At 48.9% G+C, this 15,326-nt stretch overlaps 1 protein-coding gene across 1 annotated transcript in view; it reads right to left on the minus strand.

The window, feature by feature from the left end:
* The window catches only part of SPAG9 (sperm associated antigen 9), a 2,066,870-nt gene that overhangs the window by 181,804 nt on the left and 1,869,740 nt on the right, over window positions 1–15,326 (minus strand). The window contains exon 28 of the mRNA XM_078654422.1: window positions 8,294–8,470. Coding sequence (XP_078510548.1) covers window positions 8,294–8,470 — 177 coding nt within the window. The remainder of the gene's footprint in view (window positions 1–8,293; window positions 8,471–15,326) is intronic.

Raw genomic sequence — 15,326 nt, forward strand, 5'->3', positions numbered from 1 at the left:
TCTGCAGACCTAGTTCTTTGGCTCCAAAGCAGCTCTGCTGACCTGGTTCTCTGGCCCTAGAGCGGCTGTGCTGGCCGAGTTCTCTGGCTGTACAGCAGTTCTGCTGACCTGGTTCTCTGGCTCTACAACGGCTCTGCTGACCTGGTTCTCTGGGTCTACAGCAGCTCTGCTGACCTGGTTCTCTGGCTCTAAAGCAGATCTGCTGACCTGGTTCTCTGGCTCTACAGCAGCTCTGCTGACCTGGCTCTGTGGCTCTACAGCAGCTCTGCTGACCTGGCTCTGTGGCTCTACAGCGGGTCTGCTGACCTGGTTTTCTGGCCCTAAAGCAGCTCTGCTGACCTGGTTCTCTGGCTCTAGAGCGGCCCTGCTGGTTCTTTGGCTTTGAAGCAGCTCTGCTGACCTGGTTCTCTGGCTCTACAGCAGCTCTGCTGACCTTGTTCTCTGGCTCTACAGCGGGCCTCTTGACCTGGTTCTCCTGCGCTTAAGCAGCTCTGCTGACCTGGTTCTCTGGCTCTAGAGCGGCTGTTCTGACCTGGTTCTCTGGCTCTACAGCAGCTGTGCTGACCTAGTTCTCTGGCTTTAGAGCAGCTGTGCTGACCTGGTTCTCTGGCTCTAGAGCAGCTCTGCTGACCTGGTTCCCTGGCTCTACAACGACTCTGCTGACCTGGTTCTCTGGCTCAAGAGCGGCTCTGCTGTCCTGGTTCTCTGGCTCTAGAGCGGCTGTGCTAACCTGGTTCTCTGGCTCTACAGCAGTTCTGCAGACCTAGTTCTTTGGCTCCAAAGCAGCTCTGCTGACCTGGTTCTCTGGCCCTAGAGCGGCTGTGCTGGCCGAGTTCTCTGGCTGTACAGCAGTTCTGCTGACCTGGTTCTCTGGCTCTACAACGGCTCTGCTGACCTGGTTCTCTGGGTCTACAGCAGCTCTGCTGACCTGGTTCTCTGGCTCTAAAGCAGATCTGCTGACCTGGTTCTCTGGCTCTACAGCAGCTCTGCTGACCTGGCTCTGTGGCTCTACAGCAGCTCTGCTGACCTGGCTCTGTGGCTCTACAGCGGGTCTGCTGACCTGGTTCTCTGGCTCTACAACAGCTCTGTTGACCTGGTTCTCTGGCTCTACAGCGGCTCTGCTGACCTGGTTCACTGGCTCTACAGCAGCTCTGCTGACCTGGGTCTCTCATTCTAAAGCAGCTGTGGTGACCTGGGTCTCTGGCTCTACAGCAGCTCTGCTGACCTGGTTTTCTGGCTCTAAAGCAGCTCTGCTGACCTGGGTCTCTGGTTCTACAGCGGCTATGCTGACCTGGTTCTCTGGCTCTAAAGCAGCTCTGCTGACCTGGTTCTCTGGATCTAGAGCAGCTCTGAGGGCCTGGTTTTCTGGCTCTACAGCGGCTCTGCTGACACGGTTCTCTTGCTCTAGAGCAGCTCTGCTGACCAGGTTCTCTGCCTCTACAACAGCTCTGCTGACCTGGTTCTCTGGCTCTAGAGCAGCTCTGCTGATCTGGTTCTCTGGCTCTACGGCGGCTCTGTTGACCTGGTTCTCTGGCTCTAGAGCGGCTGTGCAGACCTGGTTCTCTGGCTCTTAAGCAGCTCTGCTGACCTTGTTCTCTGGCTCTACAGCGGCTCTGTTGACCTGGTTCTCCTGCTATTGAGCAGCGCTGCTGACCTGGTTCTCTGGCTCTAGAGCGGCTGTGCTGACCTGGTTCTCTGGCCCCACAGTAGCTCTGCTGACCTAGTTCTCTGGCTCTAGAGCAGCTCTGCTGACCTGGTTCTCTGGCTCTAGAGCAGTTCTGCTGACCTGGTTCGATGGCTCTACAGCGGCTCTGTTGACCTGGTTCTCCTGCTCTAAAGCAGCTCTGCTGACCTGGTTCTCTGGTTCTAGAGCGGCTGTGCTAACCTGGTTCTCTGGCTCTACAGCAGTTCTGCAGACCTAGTTCTTTGGCTCCAAAGCAGCTCTGCTGACCTGGTTCTCTGGCCCTAGAGCGGCTGTGCTGGCCGAGTTCTCTGGCTGTACAGCAGTTCTGCTGACCTGGTTCTCTGGCTCTACAACGGCTCTGCTGACCTGGTTCTCTGGGTCTACAGCAGCTCTGCTGACCTGGTTCTCTGGCTCTAAAGCAGATCTGCTGACCTGGTTCTCTGGCTCTACAGCAGCTCTGCTGACCTGGCTCTGTGGCTCTACAGCAGCTCTGCTGACCTGGCTCTGTGGCTCTACAGCGGGTCTGCTGACCTGGTTTTCTGGCCCTAAAGCAGCTCTGCTGACCTGGTTCTCTGGCTCTAGAGCGGCCCTGCTGGTTCTTTGGCTTTGAAGCAGCTCTGCTGACCTGGTTCTCTGGCTCTACAGCAGCTCTGCTGACCTTGTTCTCTGGCTCTACAGCGGGCCTCTTGACCTGGTTCTCCTGCGCTTAAGCAGCTCTGCTGACCTGGTTCTCTGGCTCTAGAGCGGCTGTTCTGACCTGGTTCTCTGGCTCTACAGCAGCTGTGCTGACCTAGTTCTCTGGCTTTAGAGCAGCTGTGCTGACCTGGTTCTCTGGCTCTAGAGCAGCTCTGCTGACCTGGTTCCCTGGCTCTACAACGACTCTGCTGACCTGGTTCTCTGGCTCAAGAGCGGCTCTGCTGTCCTGGTTCTCTGGCTCTAGAGCGGCTGTGCTAACCTGGTTCTCTGGCTCTACAGCAGTTCGGCAGACCTAGTTCTTTGGCTCCAAAGCAGCTCTGCTGACCTGGTTCTCTGGCCCTAGAGCGGCTGTGCTTGCCGAGTTCTCTGGCTGTACAGCAGTTCTGCTGACCTGGTTCTCTGGCTCTACAACGGCTCTGCTGACCTGGTTCTCTGGGTCTACAGCAGCTCTGCTGACCTGGTTCTCTGGCTCTAAAGCAGATCTGCTGACCTGGTTCTCTGGCTCTACAGCAGCTCTGCTGACCTGGCTCTGTGGCTCTACAGCAGCTCTGCTGACCTGGCTCTGTGGCTCTACAGCGGGTCTGCTGACCTGGTTTTCTGGCCCTAAAGCAGCTCTGCTGACCTGGTTCTCTGGCTCTAGAGCGGCCCTGCTGGTTCTTTGGCTTTGAAGCAGCTCTGCTGACCTGGTTCTCTGGCTCTACAGCAGCTCTGCTGACCTTGTTCTCTGGCTCTACAGCGGGCCTCTTGACCTGGTTCTCCTGCGCTTAAGCAGCTCTGCTGACCTGGTTCTCTGGCTCTAGAGCAGCTGTTCTGACCTGGTTCTCTGGCTCTACAGCAGCTGTGCTGACCTAGTTCTCTGGCTTTAGAGCAGCTGTGCTGACCTGGTTCTCTGGCTCTAGAGCAGCTCTGCTGACCTGGTTCCCTGGCTCTACAACGACTCTGCTGACCTGGTTCTCTGGCTCAAGAGCGGCTCTGCTGTCCTGGTTCTCTGGCTCTAGAGCGGCTCTGCTGACCTGGTTCTCAGGCTTTGAAGCAGCTCTGCTGACCTGGTTCTCTGGCTCTACAGCAGCTCTGCTGACCTGGTTCTCTGGCTCTAAAGCAGATCTGCTGACCTGGTTCTCTGGCTCTAAAGCAGATCTGCTGACCTGGTTCTCTGGCTCTACAGCAGCTCTGCTGACCTGGCTCTGTGGCTCTACAGCAGCTCTGCTGACCTGGCTCTGCGGCTCTACAGCGGGTCTGCTGACCTGGTTTTCTGGCCCTAAAGCAGCTCTGCTGACCTGGTTCTCTGGCTCTAGAGCGGCTCTGCTGGTTCTTTGGCTTTGAAGCAGCTCTGCTGACCTGGTTCTCTGGCTCTACAGCGGGCCTTTTGACCTGGTTCTCCTGCGCTTAAGCAGCTCTGCTGACCTGGTTCTCTGGCTCTAGAGCGGCTGTTCTGACCTGGTTCTCTGGCTCTGCAGCAGCTGTGCTGACCTAGTTCTCTGGCTTTAGAGCAGCTGTGCTGACCTGGTTCTCTGGCTCTAGAGCAGCTCTGCTGACCTGGTTCCCTGGCTCTACAACGACTCTGCTGACCTGGTTCTCTGGCTCAAGAGCGGCTCTGCTGACCTGGTTCTCTGGCTCTAGAGCGGCTCTGCTGACCTGTTTCTCAGGCTTTGAAGCAGCTCTGCTGACCTGGTTCTCTGGCTCTACAGCAGCTCTGCTGACCTGGTTCTCTGGCTCTACAGTGGCTATGTTGACCTTGTTCTCTGGATTTAAAGCAGCTCTGCTGAACTAGTTCTCTCCCTCTGAAGCAGCTCTGCTGACCTGATTCTCTCCCTCTAAGCGGCTATGCTGTTCTGGTTCTCTGGCTCTGGGGTGGTCTTTCAGAGGGTAGTTCATTAGGTTGTTTTAGGGGTTTAATACAATGTAAATAAGTTTATACTAAAATGGCTGATAGAAATGCAGGTGTGCAAGTAGAATTTAAATGGAAAGGTGGTGTGTGCCAATAATTTAATTTGGTTTCGATTTACGGACCTCGTAGCAAACATTCAATGTCTCATAAAGGTGTGTGAGAAAGCAAAAACTCCCTCGGCAGGAGTTGTGAGCAAAATGCTTAACTACCTTTTTTCAGCTTGCTGCATCTTGAAATATGACAATTCTGGCGGTGGTGTTGCCCTGATTGTCCGCTCTGGTTTCCACTTCCAATTGCTCTCTTCCCTGGCCATTATAGCAGTCGACTGTCTGGTGATGTGATCTGCCTCCTTTCAAGTCCCTATTACCTGCGTCCTTGTCTATCGCCCCCCCCCCCCAATCAACACCCCGATTTATTACTGGGCTCCAGGAGTTGCTCGCCACGTTAGTAGTTAACAACTCCTCTGTTCTAGTTCTTGGGGATTTTAATTTTTGGCCATCTGACCCCGCGGAAGACGCGGTGTCCAAAGATTTCACCGACCTCCTTCACAGTCTAAATTTTGTGTCGCACGTCCACACACCCACCCATGTCCGGGGGCATACCCTGGACCAAATTTGGTCTCTTAACGTCCCGGACACATCCCCAATCATTACGCCCTGCCTTTGGTCCGATCATTTTTTGATCTCGTTCTTCCTTGACCTTAGCCTTGCCAAACGCCCTTCCTTTCCCAAGAACACCTGGGCCCGTAATTGGAATAAGGTTGACATGCCCTCCCTCTGCTCCTCCCTTCAAGGTTCTTGTCCCGCCCTAGAGGAGCTCGTCCCCTCATCTCAGGTAGTTGCCATCAATGAATGGCTCTCTAGGGCATGTGACCAAGTGGCTCCCTTGAGACGCGTCACAGTCAGACGCACCCACAATGCCAATAAATGGTTCACCGATGACCTTAAGGAGAAAAAACTGGGTGGCGTCAGGCCGAGCGCGCCTGGAGGCACGCTTACTGCCTGACTTTAAAAACACATTATTCCCTTACACTTAATAGATACAAAAAGGCTATCCTCCTTGCCAAGACGGACTATTTTTCGGGTAAAATTCTCTCGGCTGAAAATCAGCCCAGGGAAATTTTCTCTACAGTCTACGAGTTGGCCTCGTCAGATAGAGCCTCCCTTCAACCTCCCCCCTCCCAATTTCTCTGCGATTCCCTTAATAATTTTTTTATTGAAAAAATTGCACTCATTAAGGCTAATATATCACTGCCCTCCTCTTCCTTTATTGCCCCTCAGCCTCCACCCAACAGACTCCATCTGGATCATATACCTCCTCTGACCAGGGAAACCTTTTCTTCCCTGCTGGCCCGGGTTAAATCTGGCTCCCCCTCCGATGTCTGCCCTGCTTTTGTATTGAGAGAGATCTTCCTAGCTTGCCCTGCGCCCCCTTGGCTTTCCTCAATGACTCCCTCAAACAAGGCATTGTCCCCGACCATCATAAATCGGCAACAATAATTCCTATCTTGAAAAAACCCGGTGCGGAGCCCTCTTCCCTCTCCAATTACCGTCCCATCTCCCTCCTCCCCTACTTGGGCAAAATCCTGGAGTGCCACATTACCACAATCCTCAGCTCTTTTGTCGAGGATAATGGCTGCTTAGCCCCCTTCCAGGCCGGCTTTCGTCCACTCCACTCCACCGAGAAAGTGGTGGTTTCAGTCATGGACAAGCTCAGGGAGGGGATGGCGGCCCCAGGCTCTGGTCCTCCTTGATTTGTCCGCCGCCTTTGACACGGTTGATCATTCCATTCTTCTTACCCATGTCGAGGCGGCGGGCGTCAGGGGGGACCGTCCTGGCTTGGCTCACCTCTTTTTTAAGCGACCGCACTCAGGCTGTCCACCTAGCAGACTTTTCTGCCCCCCGTGCAAGGTGCAGTGCGGTGTCCCTCAGGGTTCCTCCCTTTCCCCTCTTCAGTTTAATTTGTACATCTTTCCTCTTATTTTTGCTCTGCAGCAGCTGGAGGTCACGGGTTTCAACTATGTTGATGACCTCCAGCTCATTTTCAACCTTTCACACTCCCCTGAGTCCATCCACAGTTTTCAATCAGTTATGATTTTTATCAGGGACTGGATGAACCTTAACCATCTTAATCTTAACCCAGACAAAACTGAGTTAGTTCTTACCGGTGGTACATCCAGTCCCTGGACCCCCACTTTTTGGCCCCCCTCCCTTGGTTCCCCCCCTTCACCCTCTCACTCAGTCAAAACACTTGGGATCACGCTAAACCAACATCTCACTCTGCACTCCCAGATCAGCACGGTGGTCTCATCCTGTTTTTTCACCCTTCGCACCATCAGAAACATTTCCAGATTCTTTTCTTTTCCTGCTTTAAAACTCATCTTGATGGCGATGGTTCCCTCGCGCCTAGACTACGTCAACATCTTGTACAATGGCATCCCCGCCTATGCCCTCCGGCGCCTCCAACTGGTCCAGAACCAAGCTGCCCGCCTCATCCATGGTCTTTCCAAGTCGCACCATACCACTCCTCTAATAAAGGCCTTGCACTGGCTCCCCATTAGAGAGCGGGCTCTCTTCAAGCTGGGATGCACAACGTTTCAGGCCCGTGCCGAAACTGCCCCAGCTTTCATAAACTCGGAAATTAACAACTACAGCCCCGCTCGAGAATTACGCTCTTCCACCCAGTCTCTTCTTTCTGTGCCGCGGTTCAGAAAGAGCAAGTTAGGGGGCTTGAAATTTGCTGTTCTCGGCCCCACTTTCTGGAACTCCCTTCCTCTCACTACCAGATCTATACCCTTGTATCCTGAGTTCCGTAGGGCGCTCAAAACTTTCCTTTTTCTGCAAGCTTTCTCGCCCTCGCTTTCTCCTCTATCTTCCAGGTTTTGCATCCCTCAGCGCCAACAAACCGCCTGGTATACGTGCGCTTAACAAATGTTTTTAAATTCAAATTCAATCCTGTAGACTGATGATGACATTATGCAAATTCGAATCTGGCTTGGGCTCTGTATAGTGTGCTCCGAGGGGGGTGAGGGGCTCATGCGAGGAGAGGCTGCCCGTGCAAAACACAGAGTCTGTCGGAATCCCCCTGTCCTTCTCATGACCCTGTGCGCCTCTGCGCTCCGTGCCTGCTACACATCAGTCCTGACAACTTTTCTTATCTGCTTGTTAAATAAACAAGCAGATAAGGAAAGTCTTCACTGCAGCTGCAAAGCAGGCGATGGTGTCCGGAGGGGCCGTCCAAAAAACGGACAGGGAGGCAACCAAAAACACACCTTTCCAAGGAGGAAGCCAGTGTTTACCATAAACGCTGACGCTACCCAATTGAAAAAAAGGGCGGGGCTTAGAGTCCCCTTTAGAATTTCTTTTCTAGCAATATCTCTCGCAGAGCGAGGAGCGCAAAACGCCCACGAGACCTAAAAAGGGATGCATTAAATAAATTAAAATGAAACTTTTCCGTTTCACTTTTTAAGGGCAGGCAGTGGTCCCTGCCTACCTTTAAAAAATATTTTGATAGCTACTCACAAAGGGGAAGGGGTCCCCTGGGTAGCCCTTCCCGTTTGCGAGTGGTTTACCACCCTTCTGTGAAGGGTGGTAAACTGCAACATAATTTCAGGAGTCACTATTAGGAAGGGACCACCTTGGAACGCCCCTTCATAATAGCGAGTCACTAATCCTATTTTGCGAGTCGCAAATTGATTTGCGACTAGCAAAATAGGATTAGTACATGGGGCACACGTTTTTTGTGGTCGCAAATGGGTCTAAACCCCATTTGTGCCCGCAAAAAACATTAGTACATCTGGCCACTAGTGAATAACCAGAGAAAAATATGTGATATTGAGTAGCAGTACTGAAAAAACATTCACATCTATGGTTCCCCGAAAAACATGCACTTATGAAGCTAATAATGCTTTCATGACTATTGCGGTCCATACCAGGTTATTCATGAAGGATCGAAATTGAGATTTTGCAGTTCAAAGTAGTGTAAATGTTCGCAATTAATACAATGTAAATATATCAAAAACTTACCAGGCACAGCAACAAAGAATTTCACAGCATCTCGATGCCCATGGAAGCACAACTGTGCATGTGCCATTGAACAGTATGGTATAAAAGTTCCAGGAGTTACTTTGTCGCTATTTTCATCACCATAAACACGAATCACACTCCCTGGGCGATTTCCTAATCCAACTGGAGCTTTATTGGCTAGAAGAAAAAGATACATACAGTGATGTCAAGTGCAATTTAAGGACATTTATATATTTACACAAACACACGCCTGGACACACACACTATATATATATATACTAGCAGCCCGTCCCAACGTTGTCCAGGTATGAAACAGAATGTGTGCAATGGGTGTAATAGGCAAGGGAAATTTATTTTAAAATCTCGCGGTAGAGAACATTTTTAGCATGAAGTGTTGCAATAGTTAGGCATGTGTGTGCAGATACTGTGTGTACCTCGGAGTAAGAAGTATTAGCAGATGTCTCTAGTGTGTATGTACTCCACTTCCGTTGGTAAGCGTATGTGAAAGTGTATTCAGTTGTAAATTTCGTGTCCCCGCAGGCATGCTGAATCGCGTCATAGCCCGCTTGAGGCCCGGCTCCAGTTTTGTTTGATGTTGTGCTTGTGGTGTAAAGTCGTTGATGCAGAGAGTTGAGTGGGTGACAGCGCGCACTGGAGACGCTGCACGTGTGGGAAAGTGCAGTCAGTTCAAAGGTTAGTGTCCCAGCAGGCTCGCTTAGTCGCGTCATACGCCGCCGGAGCCCAGCTCCAGCCCTGGTTGATGTTGTGCGCCTGGTGTCAATTGGTTTATGCAGAGAGTTGAGTGTGTGACAGCGCGCAGGAGGCGCTGCAGTTAGTGTCCCGGCAGGCACAGTCTTTTATGCAGAGAGTTGACTGGCTGACTACGCGCAGGATACTGTGCAGTTATTTTCCCCGAAGGCACGATCAGACGCGTCTGCCCCCGCCTAAGCCCCGGCAATTGCCGCGCCCATTAGGCACGCCTCAAGGCACGCTTTTTTTGGGGGGATGTGCCGTGCGATTGTTGCTGGTTGTCGCGCCCATTGGCCACACCCCTTGCTGCCGCGCAATTGCCACGCCCATTGGACTTGTTCATGCCCCCAGAACACGCCCCCTAGCACAACACACACTTATAAGGAACGCTTTTTTTTGTCGTCATGCCACACCCCGCCCACGCCCACAAGGGACTACATTGCTGGTAAGGTTCTTTTACCTTTCAAATGTATATGGTGGGCATCTGTATAGCCTATGTCCTTCTACTGCAACTGCCCTTTCCAAAGCTGTATTGGGTGTTGTGATTGGTGCTGTGGTTCTTGAGATTATTACCCGCCTCAAAGGTTTGGGCTCTCTCTTTATAATATATATATATATATATATATATATATATATATATATATATATATATATATTATCTAGTACTATGAATAAAATAAGTTGCTAAAAAGTGCATCATCAATCCACAACGGAAACATGGAGCACCAGACTTGGAGGCCACACCCGTTGGTGTGTTGCTTTATTCCTGCAAGGCAGTCCTGCTGAACAGCAACACAGCGCACAGAATTTATTTTGCCAGTATTTAAGTCCTGACGCGTTTCGGGCATCCTCGCCCTTGGTCACAGGTAATCTCGCTAATGCGAACCAAGCAAAATACCGCAACTCAAAGTAACAGTTATTTAAATGCTGCCCGATGGGCGTGTCTGCACATTGCATCCAGGAACTTAGAGTTCTTTCACAAGGTAAGTCTTTAAGTGATAGCGGTTGCCAGTTCCACATTAAAATACATTTCCGCAGGGGTTTTCTGTGTAGCTATGAGTGTGGTAATTTGAATTGCGGCCGATCCAGGGACGCGGAAGGCCCCCCCCCCCCGTGAAGGAAGCGGTGTTCAGCGATGTCACGGAACATTGCAGTATGGAGCATTGGGTTTTCTGCAATTTGGGTAAATACAGTCCTGCCACACTCGTAGCTGCACAGAAACCCACTGCCAAGTAAAAAAGCGAATACTCGAACATATCAGAGCCACAAATCATAAGGACCGTGCCAATGCCATAGCTAAACACATGGAAACACATCATGATGGCAAGTGGGAGTCCTTGAAATATTGGGCTCTAGAACAAGTCCCGAAAACAGAAAGAGGTGGAGACCAAAATAAAACTCTGAGACAATGAGAATCGAAACATATACTCTTCTTCAGAACTTTAGACCCGCTTGGTCTAAATCAAAATGAGGAACTTTATGTGCACCTCTAAGAAACCACTCTGGAATCCTAAAACAACAGATGTCTCCCACAAAAACTCACCAGAGAGAAGAAACATCCGGGGGAAAATAATGGATAGTAAAAGCTGCAGGATGGCGAACCATTACTAAAAATGGTAGTTATTATATCCATAAAAATGCTCACCAGAGAGCAATGAACTTTGAAAACAAATGGACAATAGTGCATAAATAGCTTAGCAAAAGTATAAATTATAATATGGTTCTAAATCACACAAAAAAGTGCACCTTAATTTGATAGATTTATAATGTTAAGTCACGTGTAAATATTTTACCACAAATACCACAATGCACAGCAACCAGAAAACAGAAAGTAACTGTGTGCCTACTGAAATAAAAGAAGTCCTTTTCTTTTGTGATAACATGCCGTGATCAATCCTTATGCTAAGGCGAAACACGTTGGGCATGGTGGAACCTTGCGAATAAAACCGCCACGACTTTTGTGAACAAGTGTGTGCGCTTCATTTCTTTTTTACCGCGAGGTAAAAATCCTGTTGTGAATATATATATATATATATATATATATGACACATGTTTTAAAGCATTTTTTGCATGAAATGCAGTGGTATCAAACCAATATATATCATAGGGAACCATGAAATATGGAAAATATTTCACGGTTACCCTTGAAATAAAGATTATCATCATAACAAGATCATCCAAACCATTCTGCAGAGCTTAAACAATGTCAGGGCTACTAGGATTATGAGCTGGAGGATTAATTATGCAACAAGGTAATATAAATTATGGGGTAAAAATGGAAATTATGCTGCATTATTTTCAACCATTTAAGCTAGAAACAAGAGTTTTAGGGAATCTACAATGAATTAGGATGCTAATTATATGTCTAATATGTTAAATACATAATTATGCAGTAAACACTGCTGCCACAGAATTGATTAAATCCACTACTCCACATAGCGGCTTATTGCCTTTTCAAGAAAGATAAACAAAACGTAAACATTCTAACTCAAACCAGTGGCCATTGTTAACCTCAGTTTAAATAAAAATAAGCTTTTATGCTCCGTCGCCGAGGCCCCATTAAGGCAGGATTTTAAGGACAATACTGCACAATGAATGAAGATTCTTACCTCTTGACCCGTTGGGATTGAGGCATTTGGTCTGGATCGGGTCGGGAGGAAGAAACGGACTGCGGATGGTGCTGGACTCCGCGAGGGCCGAGGGGAGCTGGACCCAGGCTAGGACGTAACCTGCGGCGAAGACGGAAATAGACGAGTACGGCAGGCATGCTGCGACATCGCGGCACACTGCTAATTGCCCAGGACACTGACACCCCACCGGGCACCCCTATGAAGATTGACTCCGCCGGGGGTAGTGCCAATGAGTGGAGGGCACGATATGCGAGACACAACCGATCAGAGGGTGCCTGCCAGACATAAAAATAGTGCTCCCAGCGTGGGAACCCTTGTGGAGTCCCAGGACCTTACGACCAAGTCAGGGTGTGAACTGAGTCTGGGGGTCAGTGGGGGAACATTGTTGGGAGAATCTGAGGCGGCAAGGAGTAGTTGAAGCTGCGTGCCTGACTTTAAAATGGTGCCCGGCTGAGACACTCTATAAGCAAACAGGCAACAGCACCTGCCTCGGGAACCCCAAAGCAATACTAGCTGGCAAGGTTCCCTGCAGCTAATTTGTGGTACTGCCCTCGGCGCCCGCCCATGACCCCGGCCCTGATTCACTCCATTGAGATCCAGAGAGTGAGCATACTGGCTCTAATAAGAGCAAGACGAGAGAACAGATCATTTGAACACGGCCATGCTGAGTCCACGTGAAAAGCGACTAAGGAATCATAGCAGTTAAAACATCCAAGGGAAGAGAACTCTGCAATCACACCACTGGTCATCCAAAGCGGGCTACAGTCCCTAGGACAACGTCAACAAGGAACTAAAACTAAAGACTTTGAATAGCGCAGTGGACAGAGGCATCAAAGCGCTTTAACATCAAGGGTAAAGAGTCATACTGCACGCATAGAGAACAGACGCCTAAACAGATCCCAGAGCGACCACACATTTTTAAAAGTCAAATCCTTCCCCCACTTTAGGTGGGGAGAAACTGGACACTAAAGTAACCATGGCCGATACAGAGCTCATCTATGCCGCCAAAAAAACAGCAAAACAATAGTTTCCTCTTATTTCGCCCACACAGCCACCAAAGAAGCGCAGGAGTCAGCGTCGGGGAACACAACATGGCGCTATCTAAGGAGGATCTCCTAGAGTCACTGAGGAAATTCAAGCAAGAGCTACAAGAGGAGCTAAAGGTGGATATAGTGCAATCCATGGACTCACACAAGGCTGATCTCATTGGCATACTCACCAGCTTGCATCAGGATGTCGATTTGGTGGGGACCAGAGTGCTGAACGTAGAATCTACAACTACCAGCTTGGAACAGAAAACGGAACAGCTGACATCTACTACGTGGGATTTCCAAACTCAACTACAAGCTGTGCTACTAAAGTACGACGATCTCGAGAACAGGTCAAGACGGGAAAACATACGGATTTGCAATCTGGATGAGGAAGCAGAGGGGCCGGATCTAGAGGCCTTTGTCATAGGCCTGTTCTCTGAAGCAATGGGGACAGCAACAGCAAAAATCAAAATAGACAGAGTCCATAGAGTTGGAAGACCCAATCAAGGGGAAACTTGCAGGCCTCGAGACATATTGGCAAAATTACACTCATTCAAGACCAAATAGGCCATACTACAGGCAGCAAGGAAACTAGAGGTATTAAAATTCCAGGGTCATTCCTGCCAACTGTTCTAGGACATAGCACCAGCTACCCAGCCCGACGCCAACAACTCAGACCAGTCATGGAAAAACTCAGACGGGACAACATCAAATATCCATGGGCTTATGCTTTTGGTATAGGGTTAGAGTACCATAACAAAACGCACCACATAACTGAAGTAAAAGAAGCCTTCAAGGTATTGGGCTTACTGATAATGGAGACTACTGCGGAGGTAGGTGGCGAGGAGCAACAACATGGTCCCTCCCAAGGAATGGAGAAGGGTGGCCGCAGTCAGACTTGCCACCTTCCCAAAGCAAAGAAGAAACCAGGCTCCGCTGAGATACCATGAGAGGCTCCACACCTAGTGGAAAGTGCGACCCATAGTCAGAAATCGCTCGGCAGACTGCAATTAAAACAGCGACAACCAAAATGGCCCCTAAAAGTCAGGAAACGTAACTATACTCTATATCTTCAACAAGAAATCTCATTTAACATATGTAATTAAGACTCAGAGGTTGGTAAAAAAGGACTATATTGCGGCAAAACATTTGCAAAGTTCCAATCAGAAAAGCAGAACTAGTCTTTAACTTCGAGTTTACTAGACAGACCTTGGCGATGGACTATGGTCCAACTCGCCTCACACGCTTATCAGACACTGTAATGGTGACTCAAATGAGGGACAGACTGTATCCTACTGATCACCAATGACTATACCTCATTCCTTCACTTTGACTAGCACAGAATTTCTCTGCCCAACTCATTCACAAGGAGTCCTGATTATATGATGCTAGCACTCATGTTTGGCCAAAGGCCTCTAAGGGTTTAATTTAAAACTTCCTACTTTCCAAACTTTTGCTTCTTTACCTGCCCTGCCAGAGTTCTCCAAACAATTCTGAGAGCTGGTCAAGTATTTGGTCTGATCCGAATAAAATGGTCATTTGTGGCTCCTATTTCACCCTTTCCTTACAATACCAACCGTGTGAAGTGGTCTTTAGCTGTCCCAGCACTTTACAAATTAATTGATAAAGATACAATAAATAGGACTTAGTTCTATTCATCTGGAGGAGATGTCACTTTATGCACCTTAGACACAGTTTTTTTAATCAGGAACCACATACATTCATCATGCATCTTTTTGTAGTTTAGTATAGCTCAACAATCACTAAATACTCCTGTTGAAGCTCACTGGCGGCTCTATTTAACTCACTTCTGTAGGTGACATCGAAAGTGAGAAAAAATGTACTAGAAGCAACAGAAATGTAAGAAATTAGAGGGAAGCATCCTGAGAACCCTAATTGAGTACAGGACTGAGAGAGACTTTACCTTTTGCCTTCTACCTGTAGTCATCTCTTCATTTTAATGTCAGAATATTAGGGAGAATCTCAACTTTAAAAGGACGATTTGCTCAATTTTCCTCTAGGGAATGATCAATATGAATTTTCATGATGCAAAGATGCAAAAGATAATGCAGGTCAACTTGGATCATTGTCATGATCCTCGAAAACTGAAAAACTATTTAACCGCATGCGCGCTGCGGCGATTTTCGCGCTACGCGGCTTTTTTCAAAAAGCCGCGTTACATGACGAGCTGAGCTCGTCATAAGCGTGCGAGCGGCACAACTCATGACGAGCTCAGCTCGTCATGCGCGCCTAAGGGGTTAAACAAAAGGCCCCTTGAAAATTCAAAATTTTAAATGATACAGGTCTGGATGCCCAAGCTCCCAGAATTAGAGGTCGTTGACACAAAGTAAGTTCTTCAACGTGATTATGGTTTCAACCTAAACTCCAGAAGCAATGTTTGAGGTTCTTTAATGTACTTCAGGCATTTAGAGCTGGACCGGGCAATATCCAACACAGGGGAAAGGCAGGAATGAGGGAGGGTGTACAGATACATCACTCTTGGCCCTTCTGCAGCAATGGAAGCACGAAAGTCTGGGAAAAAAAGTTACAAAACCTGAGGAATCCTCTTTGTATTGCTTTAAGCCAGAATCTTTCTCTGGCTCTTAAAATTCTATATGATAT

The sequence above is a fragment of the Lissotriton helveticus genome, chromosome 7, assembly GCF_964261635.1.
Source record: "Lissotriton helveticus chromosome 7, aLisHel1.1, whole genome shotgun sequence".
In the NCBI taxonomy this organism is placed as follows: Eukaryota; Metazoa; Chordata; class Amphibia; order Caudata; family Salamandridae; genus Lissotriton; species Lissotriton helveticus.